At 39.4% G+C, this 21382-nt stretch overlaps 1 protein-coding gene across 8 annotated transcripts in view; it reads right to left on the minus strand.

Moving 5' to 3' along the window:
- Positions 1-20366, minus strand: part of akt3a (v-akt murine thymoma viral oncogene homolog 3a) — a 49393-nt gene extending 29027 nt beyond the window's left edge. For 7 of the 8 annotated variants that reach the window (XR_010915183.1, XM_067515811.1, XM_067515791.1 and 4 more), the window contains exons 1-2: positions 20263-20366; positions 15640-16047 (exon numbers count right to left, since the gene is read on the minus strand). Coding sequence is in view for 3 of the 8 variants with exons in the window: in XM_067515811.1 (XP_067371912.1) it covers positions 15640-15685 (46 nt within the window). In the remaining 5 variants the exon portion in view is untranslated. Of the gene's footprint in view, positions 1-15639; positions 16048-19916; positions 20161-20262 lie in introns of those variants that run through there. The other variant, XM_067515798.1, reaches the window with a different exon arrangement.
- Between the last annotated feature and the right edge of the window lie 1016 nt (positions 20367-21382).

Below are 21382 nucleotides of genomic sequence, written 5' to 3' on the forward strand. Positions count from 1 at the left end.
AGAAACTGACAGGTGACAGGCGTATCCATTTCAGCACTGAGCTGAAAAACTAAAGACTAAAAAATGTTAGCATATGGAAAAGAAAACCATCAAACTGGATAGGAGAGAGATGTACTAAATGACAAAATGGATGAGGATAAAGAGAAAGTTAAACTGATAAACTATTATAAACTGGCAGTGATGACTGGCTGGCTGGTCCAAGTCCAGTCATTTCTCTGAGTCAGTTTGTAGAGGAAGTGTCCAACCAATGGAAGCCTGTGGCTGGCCACTTCATCGCTCAGCTGTCCAGTACAACTGAAAACATTTAAGCAATCCTTCTGGCGGGGCTCAACAGCATATATGTGTGTGGCTTGAGTGTGTGTTTGTGTGTACATGTCCACTGGGGGGCGGAGGACGGGGCAACCAGGGGTGGCACAGACGGAGAGAGGAGATGGACAGTTGTCCGCACATGTCCGTCCAAACAAACAAACATACACACACAAATACAGACAGACACTTACATGTGCACACAAACTAACACAGTTCTGTTTCCATCGTTCCAATTCTCTGAATGATCCAATGGTGTTCTGTCAAGCTATCCCGTCTTGGCCCTGCCTGTAATGAGTCCAGCGAGCTCTCCCACTCTGGACAGCTTGTCTGGGGAGCCACATGTCTCTAGTTTGGACTGCTGGAGAAAACAGAACAGCCGGTCTCCTTCCCACACCATCTCTCTCGGACTCCTCACTTCAGTTTCATTTAGTTTTCTGCACAACTTTACTTTTCCCTTAAGGCCAATTAGTAAATACTACACTACACAGTGCTTAAGACAACAGGAGTCTCTTGTTTCTTGTTAGAACGACAGGGTATCGGTAATACAGGAGAATGTGGGTGATCTGAAAGATCTAAAGAACAGAGGATATTTAGGAAGTTAAAATAAACCGTACTGAAGTGCATTCAAATTACAAACTTAATTGTTTAAAACAAAGGCATGTGCAGCAGTTCTGAAGTGCTGTCTTCTGTTCTACTTTTCTTACTGTTCCTTGTACCTTTATTGGTTAGAAATTAATAATCAACTTAACTGATTGCTGATTTTAAAAAATCTAGAATAAATGAAGACATTGAAAGGAAACATCCAAATCCACCGGTAGTATGTGGCAAAAGGTGACAAACTTTTCGCAAGCGTTTGTCCCTCAAGACCAGATTTTGGGAGAAGATTAAAAATGATACCAGACTTTTTAAAAGTTATTTTGGAATGTCTACGAGAAATAAATCTTGTTGGCACATCCTCCAGTTGCAGCTTGTGGATTTAGCAGTAAGAGGCAGAGATGAATCAGCTGTGACTGTGTCCGTTCCAAGCCTTCTGATTGGACAATTACAACAACGCACTGAGAAACTGTCACTCAATTAGCGGACTGATTAACTATTCATTTTGGGACAGGGGGGAAAAAAGAAAGAGAAAGGCAGAGATGTAAAACAGAAGACAGGTACAAATGGTAAGGTTGACGTTGAGCCAGCAAAACAGAAGAGAGTCATACAAACTTTACAGTTTCTCTCTCTCCATTTCACGCTCAATCCTTTAGGACATCAGCACACCTCTGCTCTCCTGCTACACAATGCCAAATATCAGCAAAAATCAAGACAGATGACAAGCAGGAAAAACCTTGATGGCAATTAAATAAATAACTCAGTAACTATGTGAGCTCACCAGCCATTTGTTAATCAACCCAAACAGGGATTTAATTTAATGCTTTGGCCGCGGCTGGAGCTGATATGCAGATGGCGCAGAGACATAGCTGTTTGACTGGCACTCTGGGAGGTGGAGTTGTGGCTGGTGGGGGTGTATAGAGGTAACGGTAGGCGGTTGGAGAGGGTGTAGGGGAGGTTCAGCAACGTTCCAGCACATACACGGCAGCTCACCAGTAAGAAGAGCAATGTGTTGTCTGTCCACATATACATAGACTCATACAGACTGTAAATGTGTAAGCACACATTCAGTGTTCAGGCCACAAACACAGGAGACTAAGCTGTAACAGGACAGAATTCATAGAAAGTTTACTAACCATGTAATGGAGAAATGGTTTGACTCATCCCCCGGCCTAGAAGCAAACTAAGAAAAGAAAAAGCTAACGGACAACTTTTTTTACTTTAGGTGACTGCAACTTTCTCAGTCTTTAACTGAATGACAGGAAAGTACTATATGAGCTGATACGCTAAGGGAAATAAACACATGCAAATGTCTGTGTGCTGCAAGTGTTCGAATAATTGATTAATCAATCAATATATACAGAATTAACTGTTTTGATAATAGATCTACTCATTTAGCAAATAAAAATGTTTTCTTATATCTTTTAAAGTTCATTCATGTACAAAATAAGCAAGTCAATTTAAAAGTGTATGTGTTTATTTACAAAACAAGCAACTCTGGGAACTTCAAATTAAAATAAAATTAAAATAAAATTAAATAAATTAAAATATAGACCACATTAATGGCCAATAACCAATTAATCTGTGCTTTTGCACAGCAAAGCACTATGGGGGTTGCACCGTTGAACAACAGCAGGGTGGGTTTGAGATTAAATTGGCCTGCAGCTTAAGATGATCTCCTTATAGACACAGGTCAAGACACCTCCAGACACAACAGTGTGCTGAGGGGTTTAAAAGCAGTAAAGGCAGTAATACTTGTGGAGAGGGAGGAGGAGGAGGAAGGAAGAAAAGAGATTAGGTACTGGACAGCAGATAGGGCACTAGAAGGTTAAGAATGTGGGAAATTGTGTGGTAAGATACTTGAAGAAGGCATCTGTCCTAGTGTGTTCAAGAATGCTGGAGTCAAGCAAGAATGCGAGTTGCAGAACTCTTACTGGTCCAAAAGTCAGTTAAAGACTTTTGCTATTATCAGCACATTTTATTTCATTCTGCACATTTATAAGAATACAACATAGTCATGACCCTGATCCCACCAATTCTAACTCCTGTCTGCTCAGACATCAAGGTGAATCCAGGCTCACCAAAGCCAATCCACTTACAGTGCATTAGTCTCACTACCACATCGGGGTATGACTGATGTTAGTACGCCTCTTTGCATGTGCATTTGCATTAGTGCTTTAAATTCGGTCACCATCACTGACGACAAAAGCCGCACAGTGAGGTTCCTATCAAAGTTCACAAGGTATTTTTCCCCCTTGCTTAATTGTGATTCAAAATCTGTCAGAGGGGAAAAAACATTAGAAGTATCTAATTAAAATCAGTTTGAAGCTGGGGCTGAGGCTAGGTTTAAAGGTTTAGTGCTGGTGCAATTATGCAAGCCTGTGCCTCAGTCTGTGGAATGATAGTAAATGCAGGCTACAGCAGCAGGGAAGAAACTGAAGAATGGGGGGGAAAAAAAAAAAAGAGAGAGAGCTAAGCATAACATAACATGAAACTGAATGAGAGAATATGCAGTTAAAGCTATAACAGTGACACATAGCTGTTACAGGGCAGGGCAACCACAGGGCAGCCAGATTGAGTGGAAACCCATGGGAGTGTGGCCATCCCTTGGGGGCCACTAGGAGATTTCACCCAGCCAGCTGCACACAGCCAGAGCCTCCTGGTAGGCTGTGCTGGAAGCACAGACACACAGTCAAACACTCACACAGGCAGGCTGCCCTGGTGCCCCTCTGCTCCCCCAGCTGGTACAGAAGGAGGCACACTCATACAAACATACATACACGCGCAAAGTGGCAACATATTGTAAGTTCATAACACTATGAATAAATAGCACTAAACCCCAGGAAGAATACCTTATTTATCAAAATGACTGCTAAACTAGGAGTAAAACCCCTCTTCTTCTTTACATTTCCACTTCTTATTGTTTTCCTCCCCTTATCTCTTTTCCTTGCCTCTCGTGCAGTACCACACCAGTCCAGTAGATGGTGGTGGCTTCCTTGAGCATGTTGGCCACTGCTGTGATGCTGACAGAGCTGTAAAGTGGCTAACACACACCCAGTAGCCAAGACAACTCTCATCCTAAGCCCTCCCTCTCAGCACTGGTATTAGAGAATATAACATGTGTAAGAATATGTATTTCTGCATGCTGTCATCGTCTTACACCTGGAGATGTGTGTCTGTGTGTTCAATCATGTGTGTTGCTAGAAAGGCAGTAAGGTCCATTGCTTCCTAAAACATGGGATTATTCCAGTGTTAGCATATTAAAATCTGAGCTGGAGGGTTGCTGCTAAACACCACCTTTACCAGACAAGAGGCTGTGGCTACCACGCAAACTCCGCCTCACCAGTGAGCCGTACCCATCTACCCACCCATCCAGTCACCCACATGCTCACCCAGACACCCACCCACCCACACATACACACTGTGGATAGATGAAAGTCACTTACCAACAGCGACTCTAAGCTTACTGTCCTTATTCATTACTCTAACTACTTTATCTCTCTCTCTTTCATCTGTGTTTTCTTACAATAAAGATAATTATTTTGTCTTCATTTTTCTTTTCTGTTACATTAAAATGTAATTGACTTCAACAGGTTTTGTACACTATAAACTCATGATCAAACTCCAGCAAGTTGGCAGTTTCTGTGACATTACCAATTTAACGAAGAGAGACAACCAATTAAATTACAATTTCCTGCAAGGTGTGTCCATAATAATTAATACTTAAATACAAATGTTTTTTCAACTTTTCTAAAGTTTACAAACAATGCCAGAAGTACTGTAGGTTTTAAGTTCCAATCTTGGATCTGGTGTTATTGGTGTTTAATTAATTAATTAATTGGTGTCCCAATTGACAACAATTAATATGCCTGAGAGACAAGGCGGCTAAAGATGGGCTCTTTGCCTACATAACTTAGGGCCATACCCTTAAATTCTAGAATTTTTATGGGATATTGTACTGGTTAACTTAGGTCAAAATGTACAACTGAAGACTGCCCAACTGACTTTGAAAACAATTTTGCAGAATAATATTTGCCGATTAATGTCAATGCATGTGAGGTTTGTATACAAGTTATTTGGAATAGAGAAATGCCAGAAAGCAAAAGACCTGTATGGATGTGGTGGCCTTAAATATCTAATCAAATTTATGCAGACTGTGAATGTAAAACATATCATTTAAAGATTTTATTCATGGCTTTTCTCGCCTGTTTGCTTTGTACTCTGTTTGCAGAAGCCTGGCCTGTGAAACATGACCATTAGTGACAGGAGACACACATGGTCCCAGTTTAACCGCCAGACCAGTAAGAGCTCTTCTCCTCACACTACAAAGTCTTGCCTTTTCTTTCATCCACTTCTACAAATACAACCATAACACCTAAACTGCCTGATTTCATGACAGCCTTTCCAAAAAAACTACAATGCAGGTTGCAATGTTTGCACACAATCCAGAATCCAAATTCTTGGAGGGATCGATTCACGATCTAACAGCAAGAACAGAAAGAATTATAACATAAGAAGTCAACAGCCTATTCATTAAGTAAAAAAAAATAGGATAGTTCATAAACGCCTATAGGTTACTATACAAAGACATCATATGCTACAGTTCTAAAGATTAAGCTTATATTATATCCATATAGGATATACAGCATGTTATGATCAACTATAACAACGCAGCAGTTCATATGTAGACTCTAGTAAACCACACTTAGAATATTGAACACAATTCCATTAAATGTTCTATTTTTATTAAAGTACATCCATACACATCCATGCACCCACACAAAACTACAATGATATAACATGCCATTGATAACACCAGGATTGATTCGTTTGAATGTCTTCTATCCTGCCAAGAAGGTAAAAATAAAACAATAATATAAAATCCCTAATAAATAAAAATCTTTTTTATTTTTAAACACCCATAACAATAGACATGCCATGCTGCTTGTGTTCAGAGAGCAGTGGACCCAATGTGATCAAGGAAGGCAAACATGGCCAACGAGCAGGCTAATCAAATTGCACTGATTGCTTGTATATTGCATCTCTCTGTTCTCTCCTTTGGATGCCATTGTGTGCTGGCATCATTGATTTCTTAATTTATCACTGACACTGACATTTAATAGAATTTATTTCCAAAATGCCTTACATCGCTTTCTAATTAATTATTTTAAATGACAGTGAAGTTCACTTAAGTCCAACTTAAAGTGTCATCAATTTAGATGAAGGACATCTATTTTTCCCTTTAGAGTCTATCTTAAGTTGGATATCTGAGATTTTTGTTGTTTACACACGTTTACATATTCCTCCATATTTATTTTGCAAAATTCTTGCATTTGTGGGATCAATGTGGGGTTCATTAAGGTTCTCCATTTTAATCTGACTTTCATATTTAAATTTTAAGCTTTTTATTCATCTCATTGGGTGTATAACCAGCCAATTAGAGGACAAGAGTAGGGCAGCTGGACCAATCAGTCAATAAGAATAGCTGTCATGAACAAGGGGAGGGTCTGGAGACAGACACAGCTGTCTAACTGTTGCCTACAACAGACAGGCCACAAGGAGTGTGTGTGTGTGTGTGTGTGTGTGTGTGTGTGTGTGTGTGTGTGTGTGTGTGTGTGTGTGTGTGTGTGTGTGTGTGTGTGTGTGTGTGTGTGTGTGTGTGTGTGTGTGTATTTTAGGGGGCCTTAACCAGCCCAACCCTGTCCAGTTGAGCAGTGGTGAACAGGTGCAAAGCTTTGTGCATGTGTGTGTGTACAAGTAACTATTATTCCAGAGTGGTTGGCTCTGTATTATTAATTCAGAAATGCTGGGCTGCGGCTGTGGGTGGCAGCTGGCATTATGTGTGCATGTGTGTGTGTGGTTGTGTCGACCACATAAGACCCCCCTCCCGTCTTTTTGTCTTTTGTGAAGCCTGACTCCTTTCCTATAGCAGCCGAGAAGCAACACATCTCCCTGCCTGCCTGTTAACCTATAGATACAAACATACAAACAAGCATAAGAGCACATTGGCCCAGGAGATAAAAGTTTTATAATTATTCAAAGCACCGGTTACATAAATGAACGGAGGTTTAACACATCATTATACAGCGTATGGTTGATGAGCAGTTTTATTTTAATAAAGAGATATTTGAGAGGTTCCAGTAAATCATGTTTGCAAGGCATAATATTATAAGCTCAAACAAGGGTCAAGTCAGCCTCTTCTTATTCCTTCACAATCAGTCATGCTCCACCATGCGCAACTAACATGCTTAAGTTATAGAGACTGGAATCATATTTGTTTTGGCTCACCTGCTGCCAAAATCCCTGGGGTCTCGTAAGGACAGTTTACCAAAACACTATCCAATAAAAGGGCTACTTAAAAGGCCATATGACTTTTGTTTGCATGATGCTCTGTATATGTGATTGGTCAGTGTAACTACTGTAGAGTTTTGACAACAGAAATTGCGCTGCACTTGCAATTAGTATTTAACTGTCTGACACTCTGAGGTGACAGGCAGCTTTATAATGCAGTCCATAACATATAAACAATTCCTTCGGAGCTCGTGTTTGTCATGCTGCAACATGACAAACAAGAAGTTGTTGCTGACCAAATGCCCACCTTACCTGGACCTCATCAGGCGACTGAGACTCAGACATTTGAAACTATAATCACTAATATAAATAAATAATTAAATAATATTTCATAAGGAATAGGCTTACAAATCAGCTTATGTATTTGAATACAAAGCCTTCTTCAAAGCAACTTCATAAAAATAATTGCTTTGTTTCTATTCAACCATGAGTATCTGAATTACAGGCTAATTGAATCTGCTAGTTAAATTTCCAAGGAAGTCACAGCTAATGCTTATAACATATTTAGGTCTGTATTGTATTCTAACTGAAAAATTTACAACAACGACAATTATGTGAAAATTAATTGATGATTACGGGGAAATTCAGACCACAGCTCAGCTATAGACCCACTATAGTTGTTTTGGATTCTTCTTCAAGTACAATATATTGCCTGACACACAAACACAAACACACACACACACTATACAATACACTATAGTATATGAATGTGACATTTTTCTGCTTTGTAAGATTACATTTATAAGTCTCTTTACGCACTAAAAGTAAAGAGACTACACACATTTAATAAAAAAAAAAAGCATATTTTCTGGTTATTTACTATATTACTGTAGGAAGTTACACATTACATGTTGCCTTAAGATCCACATTTTGGCCAAAATACACTGAAGAATATTTGCGAAACTCCTAATAGTACTGGTTCTCTCTGAACTTACAACATATTTAATGAGCAGGCTGTGTCCCAGGTCTATTCAAGCTCAAGCTTTGTGTAGAAACACTCTAACCACAGAGCAATATCTGAATATGGCAGATGTTCGTTCTCTTTTCATCTCTGTTCTCCCCCTCCACCCCTTCTCATACAGCAGTCTGCCATTGAACCTCATGTTCCAGCCACTGCGCTGTGAGACATCTGCACCTCACTTACTGTTTCTTTCTTTCTTTTGCATCTCATCTTTCCTCTCACACACATACACACACAAAGATAGAACCCTTCTCTTGATGACAGATGGCAAGTCAACAATTGTACAGCGTCATTCTCTCAACACACACACACACACACACCACACACACAAAAACACCAACACAAATACCATCTCCTTGTCCTCCTGTCCCTTTGAGCCCAATCCCCTGTCAGATGTCTTGATTTCTTTCTTACCACTGAGTGTATGCAAATGTGCGTCTTCCTCTTCACCTTGGTATATTAAGCAGTATTCAAATGAGAGCTTGGTGAGGAGTAGATTCCAGCCAGTGGACCATATGGGGGATATTAGGACACCTCAGAACGTTGAGCCAAACCTCACTGACATGATTACCACTGCTGTCCACTACTATACACTAGTGTCAGATTAAAAGACTTTATCATGGAATGCTAATAAATGGCTGGAGATTGTCTTGTACAAGCATGGAAGCACACATGCGCTCAGACAGAAAAAAAAGCCCATAACATGATTATAGGGGGGTTTTTTTTAGAATGTCTGAGTAGCACAGCAGGCTGCAACTAGTGGATAGTTAATCCTGTCAGAGAGAGATTACAGGTGAGAAGATATAAATAGACTGACTGTCCCTTTAACCTGGCCACATTGGCAGTGCTGGCACTATATATTTCCTGACATACGTATTAACATTCATTACACATTATTGAAATATGTCAAATCTGCAGGACTAATCTGCAGACTATAAGTTATAAACTTATAACACTGTAAAACAGCCAGAATATTTTAATTCAGGGTGATACAAACGTAATATTGTCAGAGTTAAATATATTTCTTATCAAAATTGGGATGGTCAATATAGCAATAAACATTTAATTTCTGTTTTTATTTTTTTCAGTGAGATGGACAGATCACGATTTGTAATTTATTTATTTATTTTTGGTAAGGCAGTCATTCACGGACCACAGGGTCATTGGTTCAATCCCTGATCCCGTCTATATGTCGAAGAGTCTCTGGGTAAGACCCTGAACCCCAAACAGCCCATTCCCATCCCCAGCTGTGCAGTGCTGGTCCAAGCCAGGTAGAAATTGGGGAGGGTTGCATCAGGCAGGGCATCCGGCGTAAAAGCTGTGCCAAATCAATATGCGGTCAAGAGCTGCTGTGGTGACCTGGATCTCACGGGATACGCAGAAAATACAAAAAAAAAAGAAAAAAAGAAAAAGGGGTGGTGAACTCTGGGCCACAGTCCTGCTTGTTTCCCACTATCCCAGGGCTGTGGAGTCTTCGGGGTCTGGAGTTTGCTAGCCCTGTTCTGAGCAAAACATTCAAAAGTAGCCTCTGCCAATAAAATAAAAGTAGTCATGTGTACACATTCATACGGAATGTGAACAAATGTTTCAGATCAGCATTTCAGTGTACTGAGCTAAAAAAGTAATCCCATTATTCAACATCTCCTCCATTCACCATTTCTCTCTTCCTCTACCCAAGTCTTCTCTCTGCAATCATCAGCAAACCATTCACTGATCCATTCATTCATTTATATAAGACTTCCTCACACTACATTAGTTCATTCATTTAGCCATCCATTAAACCATCTCTCTATTGGGATGGCCTTTACAAGAATGCATCCTAAAACATATCACTGATCGTGACTGAGTTTGCAGAGTTATATAGCTTCAGGCCACTAAGCCCAGAAATTTCACTTTATATTCTATGTTTCTAAAATTTACTGTAAATATACTGCAATTTTAAGGAAAATTAAAAGCTACGACGACATTTACAACAACTGGACAAGCATAAAGATAAGGATGAGTCAAAGTAATGCCAACAAAGTTACACTGAAATTTGTCTTTACGCTACTTCTCTGACTAGTTTTCAAAAGTCATTATATAAGCAGAAGTTTTTCTTTTGAGTAGATATGCATATTGCTGTGTTTTATTTATCACGTCATACATTGCATGGAGCAGATTTTCTCAAGAGAAATTTTTTTTTAACCAGAAGAGACATCTTTCTCTGTTCCATCAAGTTTGTGACATTATGATGATTTAGTATTTTTTTTTAATCAATACTGGGTGGAGCTTCAGATGGAGCTGAATTTAATTTCAATATTCTACCAAATGACTGAAAAACAAATATTACACATTCTACCTGAATACAAAGGTGACCCCATGTGCCATGTGTGTACATTAGCCATCTATCTTTCATTCTGTGTTTGTACCCAGTGGTTGCAAGTTGTCTGTCTAATGCTGGCTGTATCTGTCACAAATTATCTGTCTCTCTGCCTGACTTTCCCATGCTATTTTTCTGTAGGCTCTGCAGACTAGTCTGTCTGTTTTGCGGTGAGCTGTCGGTCTGTTTGATTGTCTGGCTGACTGCCATTCTCTGCAGTGTTGAGTGAGTCATTCTTAGGACAATGGAGACAGTTTGTAAAGCCACAGTGGAGCGTACACTTCCTCCGGATGTGCAAGAGGATGCCTTTGATAACAATGCCTGCACTGTGTGCTTTTCTGCTACTGCCCAGTATATGCCCAGTATATGCATGCAAACAGAAATAACTAGAAAGAGTAACTAGAGTACAGGGAGACATGAATAGATGGAGAAAGAAACAGCATGTGATTTGCAATAAAACGGTGGAATTGCATCGACAGGCTCTATACCAGAGGCAGGACAGAAGAAGAGAAGAATAGAAGGGTGACACAGCAGACAGTGGTGGCGGCAGAGGCAGCAGCAGCAGCGGCTAGTGATTGATATTAGAGATCTGGCACTGCCACCTGATCCAGCCAGCCAGCCTTGAGCAACATTGAACTCACTGAACTCACTGAGCCAAGATGGCTGCCTCACTGCACTGCACCCAATGAACCCCACAGTAGTTTAAGGTGTACAGTGTAGTGCATACAATACAATACAGTTCCCAAAGGGATTAACTAGAGATGGATAGTTCAGTTTGATATCTATCATACTATTATGCCAAAATGCATTGCTATGTTGGGACATATACATGGATTTTTATAAATCAAGATATTGAATAATTAAGGGAACCCCTTTGCTGACTTGTCTTCAAAGTAAAATGACCTACAGTGATGCTTGAACATTTGTAACACCCTTAAAAATGTGGAAGAAAATAAACAATTTAGACATCTATCTTTAATATGTCTCTAATATATTGACTAAAGTGTGTGAACCACCACCTTTCGGAGACTAGTGTAACCCCCTGTTGCAGCAATAACTTCACCTAAATATTTACAGTAACTATTTATCAGTACACTGGCTTGAATGCATATCAGCTCAATTCTCCTTACACAACACCTTCAAAAGGAATGTTGGTTGGCTCTCTTATGAATTATTTGCTTCAGTTCCACAGCATTTCTATAGAATTAAGGTCAGAACTTTAGGCAGGTTGGCTATTCCAAAAAATTACAATGTAGGTTAACTACACCTTGACAGAATAGTCTGTTTAGGGCTGTTGTCTTACGGAGTACTCTACATTTCTGTTGAACTTCCATATACAGATAGATAACTGACATTGTGATGGAAAACTGTAGAACTCAGAATTCATAATTCCATCAATAATGACAAGCAACCGCCACTTTTCACAGATTGGATCAGCATCTTAAGCTCGAATGCAGTATTTGCACATCATTTTTCATTCAACACGAAAAGTCCAAACCTTTCAGTAGTTCTTCTGCAATCTTATCCAGCCTGGTGAGAATCAAACAACTGTTCTTGTTGAAGACAAAGGTCTTCAGAATTCCCTTTTTCAACATCATTTTTATTTATTAAAAAATTAAGTAATAAGTATTGTAATTAAGTAATAAATATTGTATCATGGACTTACCATCATGCCAATTTCCTATTGTCAGTTTTTGGTATTGGTACTTGTCACATTGGTTTGATTGGGTTCTCTATACAGTTTTATATAGAGTTATATCAATACAGAAGTTCTGAAGGGTTTGCAAACTTTTAATTGCCACTGAATTTTATAATGACACAAGATAAGAAAATATACACAACCACTGCAACACAAGCAGAGCAAATACTTTAGTGTAGGATGCATCTATGTAAATTAATACTGCATCATGTCCAATACAAAATCACATCAGGATTAAGCTGCCATAGCCCCCCAAGACACCTGAATTGTTCACGCTAAATGTTTTTCGAAAGCCAATAGTAATTGTTTCCACTTCAGTCTCCACAATCATTGAACTCCATGAAAAAACACACAATACTGAGATATTGATTCTAATATCATTAGGTGACTGTTTTTGAAGTGAAATGTATAGGCTGTTACACATAATCACCAATCTTAAGTTCCAAAAAAAGTAACTTGGCTGCATCTTATCAAATTAGTAGCTTTGTAGAGGAACACTTCTGGGGGACAGAAAGTGTCAAAGGAAAGATGGTGACTCTCTCAGTGCTTCTCCTCATCCCCTCCCTCCTAGCCATCTGTTGTGCTGACTGCTGTGTGGGCTGATGCTGGTGGAGGAAACAGTATCCTCAACTACATTGGCTGACATTGACCTCTGTGGCCTCACATGGGCTGACAGAAGGTAAACTGGTGAAAATGGAGTTCAGATTCAGATTTTAAGTTGCAATAAAGCTGCCTTCTAATTCCCGTTGAGTGAAACAAAAGCAAACACTGATAAAGTTAAACATATCTTCCCAAGGCTTTACCCTTTAGCTCACATCTTTCCATTACATCTAGTCTTATACTGAATAATTCAGTTTTTATTTATAACATAACACCATGTCTCTGTAAAAATTAGTTTCATTGGTCTGCTTGCCGTTGGTTGCCTTTACACCAGACTGTGTGACACATTCTGGTATTTTTCAAATGTTCATTATTTCCAAAGATAAAGAAATGCTGCAGCTGAATGCACTCCCCACTCTCATTTAATAAGGGAGGAAGGAAATCATCACCATGGTTGTGAGCAAGTGAGTAGTGAAAGGCTCGGTCATCTGAGGACACACTGTGCTATACTTTGCAGAGGTGATGATTTGCAGATTTGTCTCTGTATTCCAAGAAGATGATTACCTGATGCTGATGAGCAAAGTTGGTTCCAAAACAATAGGTGTAGATGTTTGCTTTAATACTTTTGTAAAATACATTTATGTGCATTTTACTGTTTTTTTTTAACTACCTTTATGTTTGTTGTTATTTTATGTTGCATCGCTTCTCATTCTTTTACAATATCTAGATAAACCACAGTATTTTAAGTTTGAAAGATGAAAGGGGGGAAAAAGGAAGGAAAGCTTTTATAGTGTTACAGTACACAACTTTAGTAGCTCAAGTGAGAAAACACTTTATTCCATCTATGACATTTGACCAATTACCCTAATGATTCAGACTTTGTCAAACAAAACCTTCACAATCACAAGATGTATACATTACCTTCATATTACATGCAGATGTTCTGGCAGGTTCTGACTGAAAGTGTGCATCACAAGCTTTCAGATAGGTAATGATTCTACTTTCTGTTTATTAGTGAGGTCATAATGGGTAGTGGAGTCATACTGGAGTGCATTATAAGACAAAGATGGTTTTAAAGTTTTGGCCCCCTCAATCATTTTAAATAGGGTGGCCAAAACTTTAGAGCCATTTCTTCTTATAATGCAACTCCACCACCCACTATGAACTCAATAACAAACAGAGAGAAGAATTATCACCTTTCTGATAGTTTCAACTTAAAAACTGAGAAATTATAACATTGTAAAAGTAGAATTCATGGCAGATATACTGTATTGAATTGCATTTGACCATATTGATATGAAGCCCTGCTTTGCATTAAGTTCATGTAACTTGAAATATTCAAGTAATTTACAATACTCTACAATACTTTACAATAAAGAGACCTAAAGGTCTCTTTTATATAGAGTTCTAAAAGACCTTCTTTCAGTTCTCTTCCCGTCTATTTCACCGGCCTTTCTTTCCAGTCATCAACTGATTCTGTCTTTTAGTTTCTCTTTTTGTGTTACTGTTATCATGTCACTGAAGTCAAAAGAAAACTATGGTTAGAAAGTACAGTGCTTTCCAAACAGTGAAAACACAACTAAATATAATTTGTGTGTGAGTGTGTGTGTGTGTGTGTGTGTGTGTTAAAAGGTTTCACTACCTTCTTGGTGGTATGTTTTAGTAAAAGGCTTTCAAATGACTGAGACTGCAGTCTTTGCTGTATCACGACCTGGACACTGGACAGTGAGTCAGCACCCCGACCCCGCTCCATCCCCCCAAATCACACACACACACAAACACACATTTAGCATATGATGCAGACAAACATTAATTTTACTGCCACAAACACCACCCCTCTTTCCCTACAACCTCTATCTCTCTGACACACTGACGCATACTGGTAGCACTGCATCGTGACTGGGGGCGAAGTGTTTCTCTTTATATGCACAGAGGACTGTCAGAGGATCACAGTAGCACACATATTCAAAGACCCTACCGTCTACTTCTGCAACAATATATGTACTGTGTCTGTGACATAGTCTAAGCATCCACTCCATGCAGTAAGGAGCAATGCGTTATCCAGTACAGTGTCCTCCTGTGCCATTGTGTGAGCCTACATTACCCATAAGCCTGCTGTCTATGTATCATGTCACTTCCTGGTCAACAGTAGTCAAGGGGATGATGCTCATTGGCCTAAAAGTCTGGAAATCCCCCTAGTTCTACCCCTGAGACTCCTCTTTAAAACAGATATGTTTACACACTTGTGCCTGAAAGAATCAACCCCAGCAGACATACGACCCAATGAATATCTGCTTTGTGAGAACAAAAGTGCTAACATACAGTACAGTTGGCAATTACAGAGCATTTAAGTTCACTTTTTGACAACTACTGGTTTGGCCCAGATACAAATGACTTGTTTCTTATTTTTACTACACACCAGCAGTGTGACTATGGGTCTGGTAGTTGTTAAGAACATCACACACATGAACTTGTGCATACAGATACTCTCAGACAAAACCTCATGGAAGTACACAGGCTCAGCAAACAAACAGCCATACAAGCTTGTAATAAAGAAACATCCCTGTGAAGGCAAACACCCACCTATACACACGCATACTAGATAATAAGACCTCCATGTGATCATAGACGCACTCAATCGCAAACACTCACATCCTCCCACCGGCACATGTGGACAGGCAAAGCCAGGCCTTCAGTCTAGACGAGAGGCAGAGAAGAAGTGGAGAGAAAATAGATGCAGAGATGAGAGGTACTGAATGTACTTACCCCGTTTCTGGAGCCATCCCTCTCTAACGATGGTTACATCGCTCATGGTTCCTTCTCGCCGAGTCTGATGCCGCTACACGCCTGCTCCACAGAGACAGAGAGGGAGGAGGGGAGGAGAGGAGGAGAGGAGCGAAAGAGAGGGAGAGGTGGAGAGGTGGGGGGGCCGGCTCTCCCAGCCTCCGCGTCACTCTCCCTCCCTTCCTTTCCCGTTCACCCTCTGGCTCGGGCACTCTCTCTCTCTCTCAGACACACACAAACACGCAGTGTAAATGTGTATGTGTGTGTCGTTTTGCTTCCTGTTGTGGCTTATCTCTGTGCTTCCCTCCCTTCTTGTTCTCCCCCTTCTCCTCCACCACCTCCTCTCTCGTTCCCACTCCAGACCTTCCGCCTCACCAAAAGTGAGTCAGCCTGAAAGGAAGTGGAAGAAGAAAAAATAAAGACAAAAGAAAGGCATGGGTTTATTTTTCTCTTCCTCTGCTGCTCCCTCTCTTCCCTTCCAAAGCCCTTTCATACAATCTGACAACAACAACTAGTTACTGAGGACATATACTCCCTTTGCTCCCTCCCCACCCATTCATGCATTTAGTTCTACTCCTAACAGTCAATGGAAAACAAGATGAATTATTGCATCGCTCTTGATGAAGCAAAAACTGACCTTGATTGCCACACAAATATCCCTGGGCTTTGCCTCTCATTCATTCATACTGCTTTTGTTCTGGTGAGCTGGTGGTGCTGTGTGCAAAAACAGCCTACCTTTCTGTGCTTGCTGTATTTCTGCATGTCAAATTGTTGTCTGAATGTTTGTGTGTGTGCGTGTGTGTGTGTGTGTGTGTGTGGGGGGGGGTGATTTATCTGTCCATATCTGGAAGAGCATCTCAGTACTGTGGAGTACGGTTTGGCTATAAATAGCAACAACAGCAGTTAGGGATGCTCTTACACTCTTCCTCTCTACCCAAATCTCTGCACCTCTCTGTTGTCTCCTTCCCGCTCTCCCTCCCCTCACTCCCTCTGCATAGCTGCCACGTTCACCTTAAATGCACCCTACTACACTGTATTACACAACGTGCAACAACACTACGCTGCTCAGCTTGAATGGAGATCAGCACAACCATGGCTAGACTAGCAGTTGCAGGAATCTAGCTTGAAATCAGTATTCAGATCAGCTAATGTCTGTGCTGCTGCAGACACTTGGATGCACTGTATTGTCATAACCAAGTCGAGAACAGATGCACTTAAATCCACGCACTCGCTCTACTAAAAGACATAGAGCTTTTTGTTTAAATGTTGAGGCAGCTGAGAACTAACCTATATGAAACCAGATGAACAAATGCACACTTACACTTACTGTACAATATGTAGGACTGCTAAAATAATCAGTTCAGGCGTTAATTTAATTTAATTTCTCTCTCTTGCATACAGTATGTCAAAAGCATAAGCTTTATTAGTCAAGATTAATAAGATGTTAATCTTTCTCCATTTCAGGACAGGCAAAAAGGATTTTAGCAACCCAAACATGTAGAGATGCTGATAAAGTGTCATATTTTTCATGAGGAAAAGATAACCTAAAACCTCCATGAATTTTAGCAATATGAACAAGTGATTATAGTTTTATTGTCAAAAACAATAATACACAGTTTAAGCTATTTGCCTAATTGGGTTTGAACTGGTCAGGAATGTATTAGTTATATAGGGTCTTGGTGGGACCAGAGCCTTGTCCAGCTACATAGGCTTAACATCTGAAGTCCAACAAGAAGTGAAATGACACCCAGCCCTAATAATTACAGTCAAGGGGATTGAATCCCTTTTTATAGGCACTGCACAATTCTGGATTAAGCTTTGACACTACAGTGTTTAACAGTAGAATGAAGCCTCGGCTTGCTTTAACATTAATCTGCAACAGCATGTCCCTAACTGCACTTAGGGGAGCACAGGAGAGGAGAAAATAGACAGTGGCATCCCCTTGCCACTAGAGTAGCTGTTGCTATAGCAATATCTACTGACATGGTAAACCAGCAAACCAGCTGAAGCTCCTGCTAGACCTTTATTTCAGGATATTTAATTCCAGAGGCAGCAACATGGAAAGAAATGTGACAAGAGAAATAGTGAGAAGAAAACTGAATCACAAGAAACAGAGACAGACAAATGGACAAATGGAAACAGACAACATGGACCTGAGTCTGCTACCCCCACCATGAAAGCAATGCGACAAGTTAACATAGTTGCAAACTGGGTGGGTCAGCTAGTTTTGATAGTGTTTTCCCCATTGTGAATTTCCATTTCAGTATTTCTTAATCTATCTTATCTATCTATCTCAATACTTAGATAAACTATGCTAAAGATGAGGTTTTTCTCAGTTGTTTTAACATTTAAATCAACTGAACTGAGTTAGGCAACAAATTGTGTTTTGAGTTAGTGCTGTATGGCACAGGATTCAAAACTTGGTAATTGGATGCTTCTTGCCAGAATGTACCTTGGAAGTCAAAGTAAATATGTACCTTGATGTTTGTACACAGGTTTACTACAAAGTCAAATAACCAGTAATTTCCTAATGCAGATGATCATTTGTCATACTGATGATTTAACTGGGAGTGTTTCATGCTGATTCAAGCCACAGAATTGCTCAGGCTATGAGTCATGTAATATTGTGTATGGGAAAAAAAATTAATGGGCATTTTAGTTCCTTAATGAGTAGCTTCTGAAGTAGGTTACACCACTTTGCAACTGCAAAAGAATGTCAACTGGAAAAACATAATACAAGCCAAACACAGTTCTGAAAGACAATTAAACATAAGCAGATCTATTGTTTGCATTTACTAGGTATTGTTAACAGGTAAACAGACTATCACATCTGACTGAAACCATTAGTTATTTTCTATATCTATAGCGACAGAGTTTGCATGTTTTTTACAACCACAGAGATCTGTCAAACATGATATTAACAGACAGAATTTTGTTTGTCGACAGGGGGAAAAACCCACATTTCATGTAAAAATTATAGTGACTTCATCTGAATACATGTAAAGTTAAAAAAGATACATAAATTGATTTAATCAAATTGTATGGTGTACTGATGCCTGTCCTGGACAGCTTTCAGTAATTAGTGGTATGAATAACTTTGAATCAGATTTTGTCCTAAAACAAATAGTAACAACAACTCTAGTCACAGGATCATACTTTTCCTGAGATTGTAATTACTATAGCAGCAGCAGCAGCATCAGAAAAGCTATCCCCATTATTATCATCATAAATACCATTCTCTGTCATGTGTGACATACCATTTTAATCAAATCTGTGACCTACACAGCATCAACATAAATTTTCTAACTAAATAGTAATGCATGAAGTGAGTCTATTAATTTGTCAGAATAAATTTTTGGTGGTCAAACTGAGACACTGCTGCTGGGTAGAACATGAATGGGTAGGTAACACCAGACAGTGGAAAAAGTATTAATATCTTTGCAATACCAGAGTTGTAAAATACTCTAATACATTACTCCTGCATTTAAAATTTGCATAAGTACAAAGGTATTAGGAAAATGGTTCTAAAAATAACATTATTAAGGAGAGATTGCTAACGAATGATTAGTTTTATAATTAATTTATTGCTTGGCTTGCAATTCGTTCCCAAACCTCAAAATTATTTAAACGTGAATCAAAAACACTTGGATAAAAAAATAAAAGATAGCAAAGCCTATCCTCACAATGACGTTAAAAGATTATCACACTATTACACTCTGATGACAAACTAATTTGCAAGATGTTTTAATAATCATATTTTAAAGGAGTTTGTGGCCATGTAAAAAAAGTAACGTAAAATGAAGCTTACCGGTAGGTTAAATGTAGTTAGTGAGTGGTGTACACACAAAGTAGCTGCCGTTAATGTAACTTTGAGATATGTACAGGCGTAGAAAATACTCCTTAAAAGAACATGCTCACATACAAGTGCATTTAAGTACACTGCATTACTAGAGTAATTGTACTTCAGCTGTTTACACTGCACCACTGCACACACTTCATTACAGCACTGCGTCATCTACGTGACTGTGCTAACTGGCTCATAAATTGACGCATGTTGCATAAAACATGGCGTTAAACATGGCATTTTTTTAAACAGTTTTCGAGACAAAGATGCAGATTGTGCTGGCACTAAGCTCCAAACGCGGGTCCCACCTTATTGACTTTATCACGATGTAAACACACATTATGTAGCTAGCTAGCTTTAGCGGGCTTTAAGTCATGTTTACTGTCACAACAGTGTGGCTAGCTAACGGCATTACCTGTAGCGGCAGGTGCGATGGTATTCCCGTGCACCTGCTGTTCTTAAACCGCTCGGGTTTTATTGGGTTTTTTCCCCTCCTTTCTGAGCTACGCTGCACTTCAAGCAAAACTGCCAACTGTTTGTAGTCAAGCGTCGCTGTCAACATCAGCCGGTGCTGGAATAACAGTTTCAAGCAACATCAAACGGATTTCCGAGAAGCAACGAAAGCTGCTGTTACCGCAGCCAACGGTTGCTTTGGCTTTCAGGAAAGCTCGTGACGTCATCCACAGAAACGGCAACACCCCCCTACCGTTTTCTCTCTCTCTCACACAAACACATACACTCACCGTCTGGCCTCGTCTTACCTTGTTCGGTTTTCACGGTTTTCAGCTCCATGTCTGGTTCTCATCCACTGTGGGGCTCTCTGATCATCCCTCTCCCTCACATCCAGTTTGTCCCTGTCGGCGAATGAGCCAAATATCGCGAGATTCAGGTGTTGCGGCTGTTCATTTGTGAGAGTATGCAGTGGAGGTTCTAAATTATGGAATAAGGGGAACAGTGAAATTAATTGGATGAAGTGTTGCTGAGTGGCCTCGTTTTATTAGTACTGACTCAGTAATATTCTCCAGTGTATTTTCTATTCAACTTAGTGTTTCCACAGTATTTCATTTCAATTATTAACTAAATAGTGTGGCATGAGGTTAATTCAAATAAAGGGATAAATAGGCAAACTGTAAAATCACAATACAAGGTACAACGGCGGGAATGCGTGCTAATAGAAACAGAATAATATCTGATATCAGATAAAAATATCTATATAGTAATATGAAGATAAAAACTAAATAGATTTAAATTAAAAACTGAAAAAAATATGAAAATATATTTAAAGCAACAAATAAAAACATAAAAAAATAAAATAGGAGAACCCAGCATGTCTTGTGTCTTAATTTAAAATTGTCAAGGGGTAGAACTTAATTGAAAGCGGAAGGCTAATCCAAAGCTTTAGGGCAGCTACTGCAAATACACATTCTCTCTTACCCAATAGCTTTACTCGTGGAACAGTTAAGAAGCAGCTACTAAAAGGATCTGAGAGGTCTAGACCTGGAAATAGGGGCAGAGAAGTTCAAAGATGAGGTGACAATACATGTAGGGCTTTACAAAACAAATAGAACCTTGAAAAAGTTTCTCAAATTTATTTTTTAATGCAGTGCCAGTTAAACACTTTAGCATTTTTCAGTAAATTAATTTGGTTTTTTTACATTTTCTTCAGTTTAGTGTGTTTGTCAGACGAAACAATAAATCTGAATGTTATCTTGGGCTGGGGAATGAGGAAGAGCATGGTCTGCTTTCCTGACACTGAACAATCAACTTGATTATTAAAGAAAACTGATATCAGAGCTACTGATAGTAATAGTAATTTTTACTTGAAACTATACAATATATTCACATTTGATTCTATTTTACACTCTTCAATATTTAGGAGGC

The sequence above is a fragment of the Channa argus genome, chromosome 1, assembly GCF_033026475.1.
Source record: "Channa argus isolate prfri chromosome 1, Channa argus male v1.0, whole genome shotgun sequence".
Classification (NCBI taxonomy): domain Eukaryota; kingdom Metazoa; phylum Chordata; class Actinopteri; order Anabantiformes; family Channidae; genus Channa; species Channa argus.